This window comes from Lates calcarifer, linkage group LG7_1 (genome assembly GCF_001640805.2).
Source record: "Lates calcarifer isolate ASB-BC8 linkage group LG7_1, TLL_Latcal_v3, whole genome shotgun sequence".
NCBI lineage: Eukaryota > Metazoa > Chordata > Actinopteri > Centropomidae > Lates > Lates calcarifer.
The window spans coordinates 15,774,188-15,797,347 of NC_066839.1; the positions used below are offsets into that span (position 1 = coordinate 15,774,188).

The following is a 23,160-nucleotide window of genomic DNA, read 5'->3' on the forward strand; positions in this document are numbered from 1 at the left end:
GAAATTGAAAATATAACCCGGAAAAAAGAAGAGTAAATACAACTGTAAATGATTCACTGAAGCAAATATGTATATAAAAGATAAGTTAACTGTTATCGCTCAATCAGCAGAGGAACAAAGAGCTGTGGTGGCCCAACATCCGCCATTCAGTGCTGAGGCTGCCCACGGCCTCTCTGTTTAATCCTATTAAATCAATTAGGTGCAACAGCAACAAAAGCAATCATTGATGTAATCATGAGACCGGTGCAGGTCGAGATTAAGCTGGTGATGTCAAGCAGGCAAACAGCTGAGCAGCGGGTTTTCCTTCCTTGTCCCAGCAGAAACTGTAGCGCTGAGAGGAGGCGACATCAGAGCAGGAGTGGAGAGAAGCTGGAGGAGAAGTGCTCGATGTGAAGCGACAGGCGGCCACAGCAGAGAGAGAGAGAGAGAGAGAGAGAGAGAGAGAGAGAGAGAGAGAGAGAGACAAACAGTAAACCTACACAGAAGATTAGCGCCCACATGTCCCGGCAGCTGCAGCACTGTCCGACTCTGTAAAGCTCCACAGTTTGTCTCTGGTGGAGGTGTGGTGGTGGTAGTGGTTGTGGCTGGGTGGGATCGTTACGGGCTGCAGACAAAATGCCAGGCGATGGATTCACCATCAAAAGTCGCATCAGGAATTTACTGCGCTCTCCATCAACCAAGCACAAGAAGATCAGGAGAGAAAATCTCACCAGCAAGGTATGTGTCCATTTATCCCTCTGTACAAGTGCAACAAGTTTAGTTTCTGAGGGAAATAACTTGTCATGAGAAAAAAGAAGCAGCCTAGAGCAGTTTTATAACACTGCAGACTGCTCTTTTATTCATAGTGTCAAATCAACCATATATTACATACAGAGAATGCTGTGTTCAACAGTTTACCTGAACTGCAGGACAAGGTACTACTCTATACTACAGTTTCCCCAATAAAGCTAAAGTTACAACTAATGGCCTTATTATATAGATTAATAAATCTTTATGATATATAATTATAAGCTCCAACAACTTTATTAAGCATTAAGTTAAACAAACACAAAACTTAAAATAAACTAACGATTATAACTGCATTATTACCAAACAAGTATAAACAGAAATAAAAGGGATTTTTCACAACCTGGCAACCCAAAATTTGCTCTTAGTAATGGTTTATAACTGATTTATTATGATGAGTAAATGATTTATTACCCACTAATAAATCCGTCAGTTACACTGTGAACTGTGTTTCTGATTGCTTACCTGCCATCTGACTGTGCTTTGTCATATATGTGTTAGTAGGACGCTATAGACTCAGGTATGTTCATATGTTATTCCAGACCAGTCAATGACGCAGTCAGCTGATTTATAAATCCCAAGACAGACAGCATGACTTACCAAGCCAGCTGTCCCATCCCCTGTTTAGCTGTAAGGTTAAGCCTCATCTTTCACATCTTATTGTTCGTCAGTTATTTAACTAACATCCATCAACCACCCAAAAGAGCGGTGATGATGACATTTATTATATATTTTAGTTTTAAACTCCAATGTGGAATCAAGGAAATGCCCCCTGCTGCATGTAAGTTTTGTACTTATTTGTTTATCATGGAGAAAATAAGAAACCATTGAACAAATCCAAAGATTCTGTGCAGGTGTGCATAAACTAAGTGACAAATCATCACATTCCGGGGAGATAATCATTGTATCTTAAAAAGTGACAGGAAAAGTCAGTGTTTTGGAGATAGAACTACCTCGTGTCATGTTATTTGTATGTATTTAGAGAGGACACATCTCGTCTTCACATGTCGCAACCACAACAACGATCTATTTCTGTCTTTGATTCATTGATGAGGGCGCTTAGTTACATCACTGCTTGAGTTCTGTACTTATCTGTCCCTTTGTGTCTCTGCAGGTGACTTTGGAGAAGGTTCTGGGCATCACCGCTTCAGGAAACAGCGGACTGACCTGTGACCCCCGGTCTGGACTCGTGGCCTACCCTGCTGGGTAAGAAGAGAGAGAAAGAGAGAGAGAGAAAGAGACCGTTTGTGCATCATTATCTAAACATCTGACCTTTGACTTATCAGCACTCCAACTTCCTTATCATATCTACCCCACACAGACAGTTAGTGTGCATATTTCTGTGTGTCCGTTATCTCCGTGCTATCTCAGAGGAACTGAGGGGGAGAGCTCTGTGGGCTTTCTCATCAGAGAAACTCCAAAGCTTTTTATTATCCTATCCTGAGGGAGGCTTCCTTTGACTCTCTCAGTGATACAGTGATGTAAAGAGCACTGTGTAGGATTATTATTTCTGTGCAAACAGTGAGACTGGCTATGTTAACTCGCTCAGTGCAGGAAAAAAAACAGAGACGTGTGAGCTGCAGGTTGGAGGATTTACTGTAGATCTACAGTGGTGATGCTCGAGGGCCTCAGAGCTGCAGCACCACCGGGGTGAAGGCAGAGTTTAAAAACAAGCAGAGTTGGTCCCACGAGGCTGTAACAGAAACAGGGCACTGAGTCTCTTTTGTGTTGCTCTCAAATCTTCTCACAAAGCTGTATTAATACTAAGAAGGTCAATGGCTGAGAAAAAAGAGCATAATTAGAGTTGTTTACATTATTGCTGTCAAGGAGTGTTTGTGTTTGTGACTGTGTCTCTGAGAGAGCGAGGGCGAGAGAACAATGTCTGTATGTGCAGGGCATGGATGCTCGTGCACGTATGTGGGTGTGTGTATCTGGTTCTGATTGTGATTTTAACAAGCTCTAAACTCTCCAAATTACAAACAGTCTAGTAATCCACCTGCCATCTCAGTTTAAATCTGTACAAGCTGTGGTGCTAGGAATGCAGTTTCATGGCCCGGAGTCAGTTCAGGGACAGGCCCATCGCTGGTCTGCGTGCTGCTCTTGAACAGGATGTAAAGAGGAAGTTTTATTAACAGGAAATAATTTGGTTAGTTGAATATGGAAAAGAATAATTACATTTAAGGTTGATGAATCACTAAGGGTTGGCAAAATTGAATAAACACTTCATGAAGCAGGACAGAGCTTTCACTTTGGAGCATACAAATCACCAGCAAAAACACTGATACAAAGGTGGGTAGTGTTACATTTAGTGTGATTCATGAGAGTTTGTTTTCTCTTTGCCATATTTTGTCATGATTTTTCAGAATGCTCTCCTAAAAGATTAGCTTGACCTCTTAGGACCTGTACTTGGGATTAAAACACTGACACCACTCTCATGTTTGTCTGTAAATTTGAAGCTACCAATAGTAGCTGGTTAGGTTAACAGATGAGAGTGTTATCAGTCTTGTCATGTCATTCTTAGTAAGAAAGCATAATAATTGTGTTTCCTAAAATGTAACACTATTCCTGTCCGATATTAAACAGTTTTACTATTTGTATTAATGTGCCTGAAATGTGGTATGTTTGAAGCTAAGTTAGCTCATGCTACTCTGCTTTACAGTTCAGAAATGCCTCTAATTGGCTTTATTACCTACCATTTTAGTAGTGTTTTTAATATTGATTCACCTCAGCACACATTTAATGAATATATTAAAGAGGCCACATAATAAAGTTTAATTACAGATTAACAGAGATTAGTAAACTTTAGGCGTACTTATGTATATTAGCTCTTGTGAGAGTAATACTATATGGATTCTTGTGTTACATCACAGTTAAACGTCTATAAGGTCATTGTGTATAATCAGTAGCGCTGGTGCAATAAGCTATCCTATAAGTATGCACTGTGAAATCATAGCTCGGTCCTTCATTTGTTAACTGAAGTGAAAAATTGTGTTTTCCACTCAGTGTTTGCATTTCTTCCAAACACCTTGACTAAATAAATACAAAAACACTTGAACGTTTACAAATTGAAATTTTCCACCTTCACCAAGCTATTGCTTCAGCATGAGGGATATATACATACAGTTGCAAGACCTATTCAAATTCAGATATTTATGTGGATCATTACATTTTTCCTCTCTTTATGTAGGTGTGTGGTTGTCCTGCTGAACCCCAAAAAGAACAGACAGCACCACATTATCAACACTTCAAGGTGAGTTGGACACAAATACAGAGCAACATTAAACTGTCCAAACTCCCAGTCAACCAGAGCATGAGTCATACTGCGCTGTCTGTCTCTGTCTCTCTCACTTTCACAGAAAGACCATCACAGCTCTGTCCTTCTCCCCTGATGGCAAGTACTTGGTAACAGGAGAGGTGAGTCTTCTTACTTGTCAGCCAGCCTTATTCTGTGGCTCTGCTGTGATTTTGTTTGCCTCATTTTTCTCTGTATCTTGTCGCAGCACCATTCAAACTCTCAAGTAGATGATTAGTGCAGTTTTTAGCTAATTAGACCCGTCCAAGTTGCAGCCATCCACAGTATAAGCATAACTTCAAATAACCATGAAGGCCTTTTGCAAAATGACAATTAGTTAGTGGTGATTACGTAGTCTCCAGTCTTTACAGTTTATTATATCCTCACTGCTTTTCTCAAGTTTTGTCACTGAATAACGTGTCTTGTCAGTTAAGTGTCTTCACTCACTGTGTTGTAGTTACAGCATGTGCCTCAATACAACACGCTATCTTAATCCCCCCCACAGCCAATCAAAGCCGATTAAAGACTTCTCCGTGCAAGTGGATGGGCACGCGGTTGTTGCCATGACGGCAGAGACCAAAGTTCAAAAGACCAAACAACGAAGATAGGCTGTTCTGCTGCCATTTAAAAGAAACCAAAATGCCAAATCTTGTAGACTCACACCACATACCAAGTAATGGAAGAAAAAAATGATAGTGGAGCCCAGCTGATTTTATATGAAACTATTAGATGTACACATTTACTGGTCAATATTACACTGCAAATGTTGATTGATGTTTTATTTAACTACCAGATTATTATGGTTCTCTTTCTAACTGCTGTGTTTCAGTGATCAAAGCTATGAGCATCATAGCTCTGTTAGAGGATTTCCTGTAAGCCTTGAAAGAAGAGAGGAGTGTAAAATATTCCTGAGTGAACAAACTGATAAGAAACCAAACAGTGGCTAATTTACATAAAGGACAGACTGACAGCAGATATGTTTATCATCTTCTTTCTTCTTCTTTCTATCTGTCTCCCTTGGATGCTGCTCTGTCTTTAGTTAAAGGTCAGCCATTTTCAGTGCCCTTCAGGTTCCCCTTATTCTCACCTATTAACCCTGACCTTTAGAAGGTTGTTCTACCATATTAAAAGAAGAGACTACACAAATAGCCTGCTGACCTTTTGATCCCCGAGAGGAGAATAATGTGAGCAGGTCAGAGGGGATAATCTCTTAGAGAGCTGGATAGACTGCAGTTACAGGTGACTACTGTTTGTAGCCTGCTTCAGTGGATTTAAAGAATGGAGACAGAAAATGAGCCCTTTCTTTAATGATAATTAACTCACTTGTTCCTCCTCCACACAGAGCGGTCACCTGCCAGCGGTGAGACTGTGGGATGTGGCAGAGCAGAGACAGGTGGCAGAGCTCCAGAAGCATAAATATGGCATCTCATGCGTGGCCTTCTCCCCCAACAGCAAATACATTGTCAGTGTGGGAAACCAACATGACATGATGGTCAACGTCTGGGCATGGAAGGTACTTTGCACATAGGAGATTTAGCCCACAGCCAGCTCCTCTTACCGTGGCTGTAATGTTTTACATGTATTGCTGGTTTGTTCTATTGCAGAAAGACGTTGTTGTAGCAGCTAACAAGGTGTCCAGTAAGGTGACAGGCGTGTCTTTCTCTGAGGACAGCTCTTACTTTGTAACTGTGGGCAACAGACATGTCAAGTTCTGGTATCTGGATCACTGCAAGGCCAGCAAGGTACTGATAAAACACATCCCTGTAATTTTTTTTTACACTGAATTGGAGAAATGTGTCCCTTTGTGCTACATAATGCTGGTCTGGTTTTCTCTGTCCATAAAAGATAGTGTTATATGTTTGTGTCATATACTGTGGGTTGCAGCCTTCCCTTTGCTTTAGAGCTGCTTGAGAGTTGGAATCTAAAAAATCTTCTTTTCTGCCAAACATTTTTACGCAGTGTGGAAATGCTTCATTGCTTTGAAAATTATCCAAGCAAGAAAAACTATCACAGTAAATGCAGGAGGTTTTGTCACACTACTTCATTGCTATTTCGTTGTTCCAGAGCAGAGTGTCTTCACATCAGTGATCTTCACACAATAGTCCTCACCTTAGTGTGTAATCACTGCAACTCAGAACTGCTACCCTCTCATTTGACCTTTCTTTGTTAGTTAATTTCCACACCAAGAAGTTGTAATGTTAAAAATAGAAAAAAGAAAATTGGACACACAGAGAAATGACTGAGTTCTAAGTGTGAATATAACCAGTATTCTCCTTTAAACGCCACAGTGTGAGCTTTATCAGCTAACCCTCATCCCTCTGTGGTATTTAGGCCAGTGCTCCCGTCCCTCTGCTGGGCCGCTCGGGGCTGCTGGGAGAGCTGAGGAACAACTTTTTCTGTGATGTGGCCTGTGGGCGGGGAGCGAAATCTGACTCCACCTTCTGCATTACCTCCTCTGGCCTGCTCTGTGAGTTTAACAGCAAGAGGATGCTAGACAAGTGGGTGGACCTACGGGTGAGTGACAGGGGACGTATCCAACAGCAACAAAGGGGCCATTTGTACTGTACTGTTTTAAAGACTTCAATTTTTATCAAAGTGATTGAATGATAGTGATTGGGCTGTGTCACTCTATCTATTAGCTAAACATTATCTTAGCTGTTGATGTAATTTCTTTAATTGAGCTATTTGTAAGCTATCGCTACATAGCCAACGTTAGCATTGTCAGCTGTTTTTTTACCAGTCTAGAGGAAACGTTATGAGTTCAGCATCAAACTTCTTTCCTTTACTCACCAAATGCTGTCTCCAGCAGTGCAAAGCAACGTCAGTGTTTTGCTTTAAGTTCTATCACGTCTTCTACTGAAGTTAGCATGCTAATCAGCTTGCCCCCGCCTGGCTAGCCTGTCTTGTCAGTTTCCAATAGCAACTAACTGTAGCATCCACACTGCCCTGAGGAAGTAGCACTGCTTAGAGGGCATATTCTAACATCTTGTGTCATAAATGTAACAATGGCTGAAGCTCTTGGCAAGCCACCGTCCCCATCACCAGCTCCTGGCAAGAAACCACGTTTGGTGGCAGAGAAAACTTACAAACACCCCCTTTAAAGAACAGCATTGTTTTTAGTTTTTTTAGTGGTGTTGGTAATCTTTCTAACTTCAAAATAATCCTTTTGCTGCCAGCTATTCCTTTACGAATAACATTGGCAAAAGTGGTTTAAAAATCAACTATTATCAATTGCCAAAAACGCTACTGGTTATCATGACAAATGCATTGTGTTTTTTATTGATTCAGCAGGTGTGTACCTCATTAATTTCGCTCATCTAATTTGCCCTTACCTGTATTAAATCCACAGCATATTAATGTATCCGTTACTCTGAGTGCTGTACAGCCAGTAATGCTTATGGTCAGTGTCCAGCTGTGGTGTTTAATCAAGAGGTGAAGATGAAGGTGTATGGCTCCTGCTTCTGTCCTGTGCCTCCTGAGGATCAAAGAGAGATTAGCAACAAGGACACGTACAGGATGTGTTCCTCTGTAACATTTACTATTACTGACAGGCAGGACTCCTGTGGACTCACCTGGACTAAATTATGATATCTGTTATTTGCAGAGATAAAATTTGGCAAATTTTAAGGCTTAAAAATATGTGAAAAATTTCATGTGACATACACAAACAATTTCCTTGAAACTGCCACTTATTTTTCCATATACCACTGATTGTTAGGTCTCAGTTTATCCAATTTTTGTTTACCATTTCATTAGTTTGAACGAATTCTCTTGCCCCACTGGGGTAATCTGTAAATTACAGAGCTATGAAATGAGCTGATGTGCCTGTTGTTTTGTGTGCTGCATTGCAGACGAGTGTGGCCCAATCTCTGTCTCTGTCTGAGGATATGATTTTCTGTGGCTGCGCTGATGGAACGGTGCGAGCCTTCAGTCCAATTGACCTGCACTTTATCTGCACGCTACCTCGGCCGCACCCCCTCGGCGCTGATGTCTCGACCGCTACCAAGGCCAGGTGAGAAAGAGCTCAGGAGTAACACAGCCTGTCCTTGGCAGTGATCCATTCAAGGATCAAACGCTCTCTATTTATAGTGCTTCCTGTCTTAAGTGGCACCATTTCACAGTGTAAACTACTCCCAAATGAGTCTAGAGTCAAAATTTATCTATCGTTAAGAAAACATCTGTTGCTGTTACGCCTTGATCTTTAAACATGTATTCCAACCTCTCTCCCATCAGCCACCTATTTTCCACCAAGACAGATGTCCACTACCCAGCTGCCATTGCTGTTACCTATGACCCCATCAGTCACTGGCTCAGCTGTGTGTATAATGACCACAGTCTGTATGTGTGGGATGTGAGAGATGTCAGCAGGGTGGGCAAGGTGCACTCTGCCTTGTTCCATGCTGCCTGTGTCTGGGACCTGGAGGTAAACATGCAGGAGGAAGTGAATGACACAGCTCTTTAGGAACTGTGACATATGCAGTGTGTTTCAAAGTGTGTTTTGACTATTGATTAGGTTACTGATTCACTGGAATTGGGGGATTGATCAATACCACCCCTATGCTAAAACAGGGACATTCTGGGCAGTTCATTAGCCTAACTGATCATGGGACCAGTTTGGAACACACTAATGAATAATTTTGTTATATTCTGTTGTTTGTAATTACATTGAATGTATATTAATATTGTTCTCATGTGTGTCAGAATTTATATATTAACTTTAATAAAAGGCAGTCAAAAGCAATGCATAATTAATAGTAAAATTGTATTATTATAGTTCATGATAGTGCTCCATTGTGAATCTAAATGTATTTCACAGCATTGGAATTCTACCTATCCTCTCTCTTGTGTTTGCTCAGGTGTTCCCAGATGTTCCTGGGGAAATGGGTGCTGGTTTGTCATCGGGCACATTCTTTAGTTGTTCAGCTGATAACACCATCAGACAGTGGCGCATGGAGGACTGGTCTCAAACTCGTGTTAATTTTCAAAACATCCTCAGCAGTGTGAGTTGTGTGTGAGGCATCAGTGTCTGTATATCTTCATGTGTCACAAAGGAAAATGTTGACATTTTAGAAGTGTATACTCTCCATATGGTAAGTTTTTTCTATCCATCATTGTTTTACAGGATCTCTTGAATATAATCTACATAGATGGAAACACTGCTGCATTAGTGGATCCAGAGTACATGACAAACATGAATGCAGATAAATCAGGGGATGGGCAGACAACAGAAAGCAGGACAGGCATCCGGACCATCTGTGTCAGTCCAGACGGCAAACACCTGGCATCTGGAGATCGCAACGGGATGCTGAGGTAAGACATGAAGACTCAGATTGGAATTAGAAAATAGATAGCGGACTATCCAAAGAGTTTGATGCATAGGACTGCCTGATAATGACTGAAAGTTAACTTTCAAAAATATTTTAACTGCCTGTCACCTCAAAGCAAAAGCACCCTCCAAAAAATGTGTCATTTCCAGGGTCCATGACCTCAGCAGCATGGAGGAGATTCTGAAAGTGGTGGCCCATGATGCTGAGATACTCTGCCTCGAGTACAGTAACCCAGAAACAGGTCAGTGTGTGCATATGCGACTGTGCTATTGAACATGGAAATAGCTTGTTCATAGAGTGTTCGCACATTGGCTGTCCATATGATATGTGCTGAAATTGCCTTATTGCTGTCAGGTCTGAAGCTGCTGGCCACAGCTAGCAGGGACCGTCTGATCCATGTGTTGGATGCTGAGGATGACTACAGTCTGGTGCAGACACTCGATGAGCACTCCTCATCCATAACAGCCGTCCGCTTTGCTGGTGAGCCACTTGAGACACTGTCAACATCTGACAGCTAATCTTTTCTTAATCTCTGCTTTCATCTCCATTCAGTCCCACACAATGTCCCCCATTTATTCCGCTCGCAGCACTGTTTGTTTAAATAATAGATGACAACTATGCATGTGTAGTCAGGTGGAGTGCTATTTATTATAGGGAAAGCCTTCTTTGTTCTGTGCTTTTTTATTTTTTTGTGCTTTGTTCTCTCTTTCGCAAGGAACAGATTTGCATCAGTTGCTGCCTCCTATTTAGATTTTTGACACCATACTCTTTTGACAAATCTCCCATGTCACTGGACTTTTCCTTGGATTGTCAATTTGGAAAATACAAGGAATAGCGGTTTGATGAAGGATAGCAGGATTTCTGACCTTCCTACGGACACAATGCAAGGATTTAAAAATGAAAAACAAATTCAAAAAGTCACCCTGCAGTAACCGTCTTTGTTCCTCAGCCAATGACAACAAGGTGAGGATGATCAGCTGTGGGGCAGACAAGAGCATCTATTTTCGCACAGCACACAAGGTGAGACATGTCTGAGCAGGATTCAGTTCCTCAGATCCCTTTATCAAGCACGGTGCAAATATAGGTGGTTGTAGATTATCTAATATGCACATATATCTTTGCCAGTGATAAAAACATTCATGCACTAACTAAAAATAGCTTGTTATACACCTAAACTAGAACATACTATATACTATACTTGTAATATATACCCACATTCCCCAGTATTCCCAATATTAATATTTCCAATATTTTATAAAACCAATAAGCTTCTCCTGCAGCTATTTTGATATCACTGTAAAAGTCCTGGTTTGTCCCAATTTACTGCTTCATTTTTGGCTCCGCACACAGCAGGATTACCTGATTACATGACACACCAAATAAAACATTTCCTCAAAACATACTTTCTGGTCATAAAAGACACAGTAAGGAGCTAATGTCGGTTCAGCTTTCTTTGCTGCCTCCTTGCTTTTGACTCAAAGTCTTCATTAATTCCTCCCATCAGGGACTCACAGTGCAGCACAACAGACACAAATTCCATTTAGCTTCTGTTTGTGAAAACAAATCCACAGCATGGAACACACAAAAGGAGCATTTGGAGTACAAGTTGTATAACTAAAGCGATAAAGGCGGCATCATTTCTCTAGATTTGTTTCTGGGTTACTGGAGCAGTTTTCTGTTCGGTCAGACTTGCAGAAGTTACAACACTCTTGTTAAATTTAAGATGCGATTCAGGCCACGGCTGTGACTCAGAACATTACGTTTTGTAGAGCACGATAAGCATTGGCTTGTTAGTCCTGAGGAAACGTCTCCCTAGCATCCAGACATTTATGGAGTACTCATTTTAGAAACTTGTTATGACAGGTCTACACTCCCTGCAAAACACAGATGAGCATCTTCTGCTCTGTCCGTTATCATGCTCTGTGTTTTCAAGGATTCCTAATGAACCATAATAGTCCTCTTTTCTGACCATGTCTGTATGATTGAATGTGCAAACAAGAGAATTTCAATGGCCTAAAATTCAAAAACAAAATGACTTATTTTAACTGACACTGGGTCTTTGCTGAGCCAAACTTTAACTGAGGCAAATACCTTATATATGTTCTGTCTTTAGTGCCTTTTAAAGCATAACAACTATATGTATGTTAGATACACAATTAATATTTATTCAAAGTGATCTCTGCAGCTTTTAGATGTGTAAAGGTCATGTGTGCTATAGTAATCAATGCTGTTAGGCAAGCTTTTAGATGGGTTGCTTAGGAAGAAATTATAATTCTAATATAGAGAGAAAATTCTTATATGCCAAGTGTTCATTTAGCATCTGTCTATCTAATGCTACAGCAGCTCTCCTCCTCTGCACAGCCCTGACAGTGTTTCTTTTTGTTTTGCAGACTGACAGAGGGACAGAGTTCAGGCGTTCCCACCATATGGTGAGGAAGACCACACTGTATGACATGGGCGTAGACCCCACCTGCAAGTATGCAGCTGTTGGCTGCCAAGACCGCTGCATCAGGTGAGCGTGTGTGTGTGTGTATGCGTTTTTGAAGGAGAGGGAGGTTAGCGACTGGTAAACATTTTTTGATTTTGAGGTTTCTGCTTCCTTCTGACTGCAGGATTTTTAACATCAGCAGTGGCAAACAGAAGAAACTCTATAAAGGATCAGTGAGTGAAGATGGCAGTCTGCTCAGGGTAACATTTTTCTCCAACGTCCACACTCCAAAATCCTTTCTCTTGCTGCACACACAGTTCATAAAAAACAGGATGCTTTTGTATTTTGGTCTGGCAGGTACAGATCGATCCTTCGGGTCAATATGTGGCCACGAGCTGCTCCGATAAAAACATCAGCATCTTCGACTTCTACACTGGGGAGTGTGTTGCCACGATGTTTGGACACTCTGGTAACAGAACACACACCTACACCTCACATACACATCATGTAGCCAATCTGTGCAGTGAGTAAATGACACTTTTATAGCAGTGGGGAATATGATCTGTCATCTAACACTGCCAGGAATAATCATAGAACTAACCAGCCGTCTTTTTTTTGCAGAGATTGTCACTGGGATGAAGTTTACCAACGACTGCAAGTATTTGATTTCTGTGTCAGGTGACAGGTGAGAGACAGTATTGTGTGCATAACTGTATTAGAAAATCCAGCATTTTAATAATCACTATAATGTCATATCTCTGAAAAGAGAAACAAGTATTAGTCATATATTTAAAATTAGGGCTGTAATAACAGTGAGATATTTAAATATGAATAATTTAAAATCAAATTTTGAATAAAACCAGGATAGGAGCAGCGCCCAAACTGAAATCATCTTCATCCTCTGCTGCGAGAGGAAATGAGCAGGGAAATGTGTTTGCAGACAGTTTCCTCAATAGTCATGCTGAAATGAAATGCTGAATTTTTAATGCCTGAATGCTTTTATCTCCTAGCTGTATCTTTGTGTGGCGACTGGCTCCAGAGCTGACAATCAGCATGAGAGAGAGGCTCTGCCAGCTCCGACAAAACCCAAACATGCCGCCCTGCAAGACCCCCAGTCTCAGGTGATCTCTCACACACACACACACACACACACACACACACACACTACCCTCCTGACCTTTCATTGATTACATTCATTCCATAAATGTGGGGCTGATCATGAAGTAGCCACCTGGAGAAAACGTTCCCCCACTTCACACTTAATGACCGCCAGAGTGCTCATCACTTTGTCTCTGATTGTGTTACTCCAGGCGGGAGGTGCACAGTGCCCCCGCTCTGAGCGGTTTGTCCTCGGACAGCGACCGCGAGCACGAGGGAGAGGACGGAACGGAGAACGCCAGCCCCGACGACCCCGAGGACAACGCGACCAATACTTCCACTGACAGCAGCCACGGAGAGGACGACACCGGTACTGTCTGACTGTGAACTGAACGAGAATACAAAACACAGCGCTCACTCTAATCCAGATGTTTATCAAGGGAATTAGAAGGGCGTAGTACTGAGCAGAGGAATGTCCTCTAGCAACCATGTTTCTGAGCATCTGCCCTGCTGCAGTGTCCTTGACATTTAACCTCTCGGTGGAGTGCAGCAGACTTTGAAAAATCCAATAATCCAGGAATAAAAATGGTATCTGTAATGATTCTTCTTTTTATAACTTGATGATTATTGTGCTCTTTCATACAACAGGAGGCTCAGATGAAGGACAGTACTGGGAACTGACAAAGGCAAGTGGTTATACATAGTGTAAAAAAGAGTGATTGGTTTAAATGGAATGTTTTTCTCCATTCAAATTTCAACTTAATAATAAAATATTTGTTTCATAGCAGTAAGCTTGTGGGTGTATGTGTTTATTATTATTAGGTTATTGAAATAAAAATACAGACAACCTGACAATACATGTCTCCTCTTGATTCAGTTCCTAAATATTTGATGTTTTTTATTGACAGTACATAGTTAAGAATATAGACTGGACAGCTGAGGAACAGAACATTTGCTGATCATGTCTACTGTCTCTTTTAGTTTTATATCAGTACTTCAGAGGGGCTGTCGTGTCTTAAGGATCTCAGGTTTCACTCCACCACACATGGGATTAAATCCTCCATGATGTAAGGGGTGGGTGGGTGGGGGGTGGGGGGTGGGGGGGGGGGGGACCCTGCTGAGTCTCAAAAGTGATGTGAAACTCCTACTGAAACACACAGGAAGAGTCAGGGGACTAAAAAGTACATCACACAACCTCATCTGGATCCCCAGAACTGCTGTATGATATGTTGGCATGTTTACTATAGAAATCATTGTGTACTGTGTCAACATATATGTCTCCAACCCTCATTTACAGCATGGAGTCATCAGCCAGGTCACCCCCGACTCTGCTAAGCGTCCTCGGAGGCGCTGGTCTCATCGCATGGGCTCTATGGAGCTGATGGTTAAATCCATGCTGGACCTGAGGCAGCTGGAGACCTTTGCTCACAAGAAAAACCCCAGCTGCCTCCCTCATGACAGAGAGAGACAGAGCACGTCCAGCCTCCAGGAGCCCACGGTATGCATAGATGTACTGGATGTTTAAGGGAGAGAAAGAGGGAGCTGTTCATATGGATCCATGTGTGTGTAGTTGCACTGTCGCACTAAGTCACCTGTGCTCATTTTCAGCAGCAGCAGTTGGAGGAGAGAGCCAAGAGGCATCGGCCCTGGCCACACGCTGACTGGCTGTCCTCACACCCGTCCAAGGGCATCATGGGGAGTGATGGTGTGGTAGTGTACCCCGAGGAGCAGGAGGACGACGCGAGTCTACAGGGCAGGTAAATCCCTGCTTGCTGCACACGGTTTTGATCACAATGACCGTGAAAGAGAACAAAAGTGCCTTTCTATTCTTGGTTTAAGGTTTCCCTCTCTGCCCCGTTCCTCATTGTTTCCACCTCTCCGTGTTTTCATACGTCAGTGATTACATTGTGAAGGAGCAGCACTGCAGGATGCAAGGACGAGGGATCCGCAGTGAGAGCCAGGACAGTCGCAGCCCGGACAGTGCCTGCTCCCTGGGCTACGACAGCAGGGAGCCCAGCCCGGATTGTGTCCTGGATGGTGAGGGCAACAACAATAAGAGACAAAATAAAGGAGATGCAGTTAAAGTAGTTCCAATGTATTTAATTTAATAATTTACCATTGCTAGAATGAAAACACAATGGCGCAAAAAATGAAGATTGGTATTTAAAGCCACCTCTTCATGTGTACAATTTGAAAATTTCTGACTTGAGCATCTCCTAGTGGCAGAATCTGGAAGGACACTGTGGCTGACAGCAGTGCATGCTGCTCCCCCTTACCATTTTTCAACAAGCAAAAACTATTGCCTCAAAATAATGAAAGGAATTTTATACATTTCTAAATTTAAGATGATAAAATCATTAAGAATTTCACACATTTCACACACACATAGTGGCTTTCATTCATGGATTTTCTTGCTACAGCTAGCAGGCAGAGCAATAGCAGAGTGAGCGCGAATAAAAACACTAAGGAATTTTAAATAGGTATCAAAGTCACATTTGTATGCTGCATCTCTGTATTTTTATCTGTCTGCATTTCTGTTTGCATAGAAATGTCTTCTCAAAGTGTGTCAAGTGTGGGATTTAAAATGAAAGACTAAAATGTACATGAAAGCTGTGATATCTCTTCAGCATACAGTAAAGCTGATACCTGCCGAGAGGGATTTGAGCACACAGAGGCTAGGATTTTTTTCTGTTTCAGACCTGATAGAAATATGTCAGATAGTACTACCACATAAGCCTCAATGTTCTAACTGGTCATTTGTTAAGGATTATCTGGTATATACCTGTTCTATGCAGTAGATGTGCCAAGGTCAAGAGGGTCTGGAAAGGGTATTATTTTTCTCAGCTGTACATGTTCTTCCTTTTGCTTTCAGATTCTGCAGATGTGGAGTCCCTGAGCCAGGACACCTCTGATGAGGAGAATGAGGAGAGGGAGGAAGAGGAGCAAAAGGCAGAAGTGACAAGTATGGACGAGGCTCTGAGGACAGTGACTGATATTACTGATCACAGTCAAGAAGATTTCCTCAAGCAGAACTTTGAGACATTGGCAGAAGGCTGCAGCACAGGTAAAGCAGAGCAAAGACACACAGACACCACTGATTAGTCTGGTGGTTTCTCTTGTTCTTATAGTTTCTCTTTTTTTTCTCTCTCTTGTCACTGGGTGTGTTTCCTCTCTATATGCCACTGTCTCTGTTTTTGTTTTTGTTTCTAATGCCTGATGTCTGTCCACAGCTGAGCAGAGCAGAGTCCCAAGGCTCAGTATGTCATCACGCTTCTTGGCCAGAGGACATAATAACAGGTACTGTTGACCACTTCAGATCAGTGTGGACTCACAGCTACAATTACAAACCCATGTGGACTCACGCATACTGCTCTGCTAAACCATCTGTGTACCATTTTGATCCAGCCAAGCTGTCAGTTTAAAATGACATTGTTAAGTCTCTGGGTAATTTTGTGTAAGAGAACATTTATCATTTGATATTTGGCCTTTTTAGTTGTATTTATAGTGAATGATGATTTACCACATGGGTGACAGCGTATAGAATGGGTGGCTAGACATTTAACTGTAAACCATTGTTTAATCTAAGGAATAGTTTTTTCTGGATATATGCTCATTCATTTTCCTGCAGAGAGATAGCTCTCTTGTGCGGCACAGTAAATATGAATTTACAGGCCAGCAGCCAGTTTGCTTAACTTGGCTTAAAGACTCGAAACATGGATAAACAGCTAGTCTGGCTCTCTTCAAATGTAACAAAATCCACCTACTAGCATTAGCTTACTAATGAATGCTTCATCAGTTGCCTGGCAACTGCTCCTGGCCAAGAAATAATCCAATACACAAACCCCCATAAAACAGCCAACTATCATTTTTACACTTAAGCTTTTGTAAACAAACAAGATGTAATGTGTTAACTAGTGAGCTTTAGAGGTGCTGGTAGGTGGATTTTGTTACCTTTGGACAGAGCCAGGCTAGCTGTTTCCCCCTGTTTCCAGTATTGGTGCTAGCTAAGTAGCTGCTGCCTCCAACATATTTAGCATGCAGACATGAGACTGGTATTCTTTTCATCTAACTCTTGTCCTGTTTCCCAAACGGTCCCAACCATTCCTTAAATATCATTTTCAGTATAATAAAATGCCCACTCTCAGGTCCGTACAGTAAATGTGTGGCTGGCTAAGCTTAGCACAAAGACTGGTAACAGCTAGCATGGCTCTGTCCAGTAACTCACTTTAACATGATATGTTTTGTATGTTTAATATGTACAACAACTAACTTCTAAAAACAACATGCTGTGGCTCACAGAGGTTAATGAACTTGACTATTTCTTGGTTGAGCACAGTAGGTAGCCAGGGTAGCTGTTTCCAGTCTTTGTGCTAAATTAAGCTACCTAGCTGCTGGATTTAGCTTCATATTTAGCAAACAAACATGAGAGCGATGTCAATCTTCTTATCTTATCCTCTGCAAGAAAGCCACAAAGTGCATTTGCCAAACTGTCAAACTATTCCTCCAACATATTTTAGGGTTCACATTGTGTATTTTTCTCATCTACTCCTGTAACTCTTCCTTCTCTCTGTGTAGGGGGGTGCCTCTATTTGCCAAAGTGCATGGAAAAGAACAAGGCAGCCACTCTGCTAAGCCCCCAGTGTCAAAAGTACGGCCTTTGATGGAAGATAGCCAGAGCAGAAACACTGAAGACAAGACCCCTGTGTCCCCTGGCAGGAACCAAGGGCCAAAGTAAGAAGGAAAGACAGGCTTGGAGCTGCAAGGGCTTTATTTTTAGATAAGTGCTGGTTTGGCAGACTTGGATTAATGAATCATAAATGCAAAAGTTCAAAAAGCACAAAAGGTGCTGTGTTTATACAAATAAATAAAACATTGATAAGTCCACAGAGAACATTTGCAATAGACGTTTCTGGGGTCACACAAGGCTGATGTTTAGACATTTTTACTCTGTACCAATCAGCCCATTTTTCACAATCAAGCTGTTAAATACCAACTAGATAGGGGTTAATAAAAGCAGGGAGAAACTGAACGCTCATTTAAAGTTAATTATGCACATGCAAATTAACAAGACGCGAGTAAAATGACACAAATGAAGACATCAATCACCACAACTGCTATTTACTTTGGCTTGTTTTTACCTTTTTGTGACCATGGATAATTGGGTGTGAAGTGATCTTAAAGCTGATGTTGCATCTCAGTAGGGCAGATGCTCCAGAGAGGGCCTGTACTCCTACCCCGAGACCCCAAAAGAAGAAGACTTCAGGATCCCACCTGTGGAGGACGTCTAACCCTCCATCCAGAGCTCCGCTGTCTATGGAAAGAACCACATGTTTACAGAAATCACACTCTGCCCAGAACCTGGCCTCAGACTGTACGTTTCATCATCATTTAGTTTTATCACTACATATTTGCTACTGTTTCTGTAATAATGGGGTCAGGTATTTTTATGATCTACTGTGAAATATGCAAAAATACTTGAGTCTGACTCTGCAATAATTAATTTATATGATTTAATTCATGTCATTCAGTTAATGTGCTTTTGTTTTCTCAAAACAAGTCACATTAATCTCCATTTTTTCATCCTTTCTCCAGCTCCAAAGGAGATACGCAAGAGACCTGAGCAGCTTTTTCTGGATAATGACACTCCCAGGCCGCCCTTCCACTTATCTTCACCCTCCTCTGGCTCACCACAGTCTCCCCAGTCCCCCCTGCCTTGGGAGAGCCCCAGACTCAAGCCCCAGCACTCCTACATGAACCCCACGGCCAGCTCCATGGCCAAAAACAGCCGGTCTTCCTCTCTGGGAGAAGGTATCCAGATGGGAACTCCGCCTTGCTCCCCCTCCTTCCCTAAGGGCAGGGTGTCATCTGAGGCGCTGGAGGTCGAGCCCCCGCTGCTCACCTCATCTCCAGTCAGCGCTTTCCCTTCCTCTGTCTCATCATCATCATCATCCATCTTATCGTGTCCTTCATTGAACAGTCCCTCCCCTGCTCCTCTCCCCCATCCTACATCGACAGTTTCACTCGCTCCTCTTACCCAGAACACCCCACCCTCTCGCATCCCGCTTCCCAAGCAGCCTCTCAGCCCTCGACGCAGCCTCTGTCTGGAGGTAAAACCGAGCTCAGGTTCAAGGGCTTCTACGCCTACAACAGACTCTGGATGTGATGTTCCAGGAAACAAACAAGGTTAGACAGCCAGCCTTATACCATAGATGTGCCACATATGTACACACACAGTTATGGAACTAAATTCCTAATTACGTGTATTGCTTTGTGTTTATCTTGTTATTTTTAGCACTAGGTAGACACCTGTCTTTAAATTTGGATCTTTCCTCGTCAAGTCCGCTACCAGTGAAGCAGAGGAGAGGCTCAGTTACTGAGAGGTATTTTTAACATCATTTTGACTTAATGCTATCTACATGTTTTGGCAAGTTTTAATAGCTACAAGTAGCTAGAAAGATTTCTTAGCAACTGTTTTACTAATATCATCTCAGAGAATTAAAAAAAACTGCCATATTCATGAGAGTGTTGCAGAATTAAGCCCATTAAATTTCATAGATCTCGCTTTTGTTCTCATTCTACTCTTTTAATTCAATATGTCAGAATTAGCATAATACAGCAACTGACACACATTTCTGACATTTCTTCCCAGTGCCAAGGATCCAGGACAGGTGGCTGAAGCTAAAGAGTGCCCTCTGGTGCCCGAACAGACCCACACACCGAGTGCTGAACCCCAGCCAGGTCTGACTCTCCAGGACTTTATTATTAACCTGTCTGTCACAAACACCCCTCCTCTTCATCGCTGCATCTCTTCACACTGCTTATCCTCTGTCTTGCAGCCTGTCTGTCAGTCTGCTTGTGTGTCTCATTTCCCCCCGTCTGTCTTGTTACCCTCCTGCTGTCAGTACTGTGATTACAAGGGTGAGTCCACAGATGAAGGGAGATATCTCTTTAGGTTTATTTCAGTGTCATCTGTTCTTTGGTCTCTGTGTCTTCAAAAGTTGAAACACATTATATTTTGCTTTGAGATAATTGAGCCAGCACTGTCATGCTGCTCAAAACATAAATTACTATTGAACAAAACACCCAAGATGTGTTGCGACAGACTTGAAACTTGACATTTGAAATATCAAAATTTAAATAGCTGATTGCCATAAAATTTGTCAAGCACATTCATGCCTCCTAAAAGGAGAGACCCTTTCCATTTTGGACTCCCCATGTTTTGCTCACAGGATATTGTACCTCATAATCAAACCATTATGCTATGATATATAGAGCCTCAGTTAACCGGATGTTTTCCTCCCAGTGCTCACTCAGTAAATAAAGGTATCTAATAGAGTTGAAATGCTGAGATGGATCTTAAAATGACTTCTTCATCTTGTTCTTCATGCTTCCCCGCCTGCTGTTTTGTGAATGATAACTGCCTCGCAAAGGCAACAGATTTCATTTCAATTTGAAAACACACAAATGCCATTAAGTGGTACCCAGTCCACATTTGTACCTACAACTGTGTTTTGCTGGAGGATATAAACTGTGAAATCATTTTTCTCATTTTCACAGCTCACACTGCTGCTGCTCTCTGGCTCTGTGCAGCAGCCTCCTCATGTTTTTTTTCCTCTATAGTTTCTTTTCTGCTAGCAAGTTTTTTTCCCGTTTTTTTTTTCTTCTTTTAGTGCTCTTTAACCTTTTGCTCAACATTCACTGTGCACCTACTTCACTCGATAACAGTACGTGTGTTTGTGTGTATCAGCGCTGTACTGTATGTGTGTCTTTGTGCACGCTCTGATTTGCCACATGCTGTGCTACACTTGAAAGAGTCATTCTCTCACTCGCTCTCTGCAGATCACTCTATCACCTTGGAGACTTGTAGGCAGGCTGTTACTGAGCTTCACAACAGTCTGAGGAAAACCATCATGCTGTACACTTCGGTCAGTGTGTGTGTGTGTGTGTGTGTGTGTGGCTGTATGTCTGTGTGTGAAAACTAGAACAAGTAGAGATCGGGGGTTATGAGAGGAATAAAGGAGAAAGACAGGGAAAAGAGAGCAATGGGGGAATAGATAGAGATATTACATGTCTGTTATTGCTGTCACTCGCATCTTCCTCTTATTATTATAAGTTGCATGTATAGATAGATAATTGTGTTTATTCTTTTAAATCTTACATATTCTTATAATGCCCATTTGTCATTTTACTTCTGTGAAACCTGCTGCTAAGAATTCCATACTAATTAGCTCACATATTCATACATATTTTTACTTGACTGTAATCCATTCATCAATCAGATAATTATTTTCATAACCACTGTATTGCTGCATTTCTTTGTTGTATATGATAGAAACTAAATACTTTTCAGTCTTTGACCATTCATAGGTCAAAACAACCAATTTAAAGATGGAGCCTTTGCTTTTGTGATGGTTATGTTTAGGGCTGCAACCTGCCAAGCATTTTCATCATCAGTTTATCTGTTGATTATCTCCTTGGTTCATCAGAAAGTAATCAGCAATGACCATTATATGTTGGCAAAGTACAAGGTAACTAACTGTCTTCAAATGTCTTGTTTTGTCCAACCAACAATCTAAAACCCCAAAATATTCAAATTCCAGTCATATAAGACAGAGAAAAGCAGACAATCCTCACAACTGAGAAACAGGAATCAGAAAATATTTAGTTATGTTTCACTATTTATATTTTAGATCTAGAGAATAATTGACAGATTAATTGATGATAGAAAACAATCATTTGTTGCAACCCTACCTGAGTGTATTTACATGATGTTATTTCATGAAACCTGCTTCAGTGGAACACATGGAGTTTTATAGATCTGTAATGTGATGAACAGATGAAAAAGACAGACACATGAGTAAAGAGCCTGTCTGTCTGTCTGTCTCACTCGCTGCTTGGCAGACTGATTTATACGTTTATGGGTTCATTTAAACCAGGTTCTACAGTGCGGCCGACAGCCCAGTGAGGATCAACAGCAGGTGAAGAGAATCCTGTCCGAGGCCCTGTTCACGGTGAAGGCTGAGCTTGACTCTCTGCCTCACCCGACCTCGCAGTGTGAAGAGCCCCAAGTGAACCAGGGGGTCAAAGGTGAGGGAGAGAAGGCCCTCGCTCTCCTGGAGCAGTACGCTGAGCTGCTGCTGAAGTCTGTGGAGAGGAGACTAGATACCAAGACCTGAGGAGATAAACTGACATTTGCTATGCACATACACCAGCAGGAGCCAGGCACATGCAGGCTCGGTAGCACTGTGAATTGCACACTTGTTATTTGCACAGAGATCTTTTGGAACTTTATTAATTGAACTTTTTTTCTCCTGAGAGGAACTGAAGAAAATAGATGTTGAGTATTATGCACTGAAATAAGAATGACTTGAAAAGGTTGCCTTATTTTTCAAGATGCCATAGTTTGTCTTTGCCTGTTTTCTACATTTTTAAATTGTAATGATGGCAAAATGTTGTGAAGGGAGACACTAGAGGGACAATGATGATGAAGTCATATGGAGAGCAGACAACTGGTTACCAAATTCATCCTGTGGTATTAGGCACTATTAAAGTGTATACATTATAGTTATGTTTTTGGTAAAGGTTATGAAGTGTTGTGCCTCAGTAACATCCCAAATCCTTACCAGTAGTAGGGCTCCTAGAATTAAAATCAAATGTCTCCTAAGGGTGTCATTACAGCAAGTAACACTGGCATAAATATTCATACCAATCTTCAGTCTGATCAGTAGTCTAGACATGTTGCTCCAGATCAAACAGGACAGTGGCATCCGCAGGCCCACTGCTTGTGGGCCAAACATGGTTCTGTTTATGTATTAAAAAGAGAGGGCCATGATGGAGAGAGCACGTTAAGGTAGGTTAGAGGAAGTGAAGTTAAGGTGTGAGGATAGAACTGGTGATATTAAGGTATGAAGTTAGAGGTTAAGTGTAAGATGAAGGACCTGGAAAGATGTTTGCCACTGAGATTCGGGCTACCTCTGTCAGCCATGTGATTCATATTTTTCTGCCAATTCTGTCTCCCTTGTTGCAAAAGTAGCTGTGACTTTGGCTATTATTGCTTAATGTTTATCAGACAGTAATTATTTTTTGTTAGTTGATGTTCCTTATGTATATTTATGCAAGTTTTCATAGTGCTAGTTTTAATGTTTACTGGGATTTTAGATTTCTCTGAGAGAGATTTTTCTTCTGTTGCTGTTATACAGTTTCAAATTACTGCACTGTCTTTCAAGGTC

General features: G+C 41.7%; 1 protein-coding gene across 1 annotated transcript; it reads left to right on the forward strand.

Annotated features, from left to right (window-relative positions):
* Positions 1-467: 467 nt before the first annotated feature.
* Positions 468-23,135, forward strand: LOC108896925 (mitogen-activated protein kinase-binding protein 1). The gene is made up of 33 exons (XM_051071967.1): positions 468-717; positions 1,901-1,992; positions 3,974-4,036; positions 4,143-4,200; positions 5,421-5,591; positions 5,683-5,820; positions 6,410-6,592; positions 7,930-8,090; positions 8,312-8,501; positions 8,935-9,078; positions 9,201-9,388; positions 9,555-9,646; positions 9,760-9,885; positions 10,355-10,425; positions 11,796-11,917; positions 12,018-12,093; positions 12,191-12,302; positions 12,455-12,518; positions 12,844-12,954; positions 13,144-13,301; positions 13,583-13,617; positions 14,229-14,429; positions 14,540-14,688; positions 14,829-14,968; positions 15,804-15,995; positions 16,162-16,228; positions 17,507-17,635; positions 18,130-18,306; positions 18,489-19,114; positions 19,224-19,311; positions 19,581-19,669; positions 20,771-20,856; positions 21,868-23,135. Exons 1-33 carry the CDS (start codon positions 616-618, stop codon positions 22,105-22,107), a joined length of 4,641 nt encoding a protein of 1,546 aa, XP_050927924.1. The 5' UTR covers positions 468-615; the 3' UTR covers positions 22,108-23,135.
* The last annotated feature ends 25 nt before the right edge of the window (positions 23,136-23,160 follow it).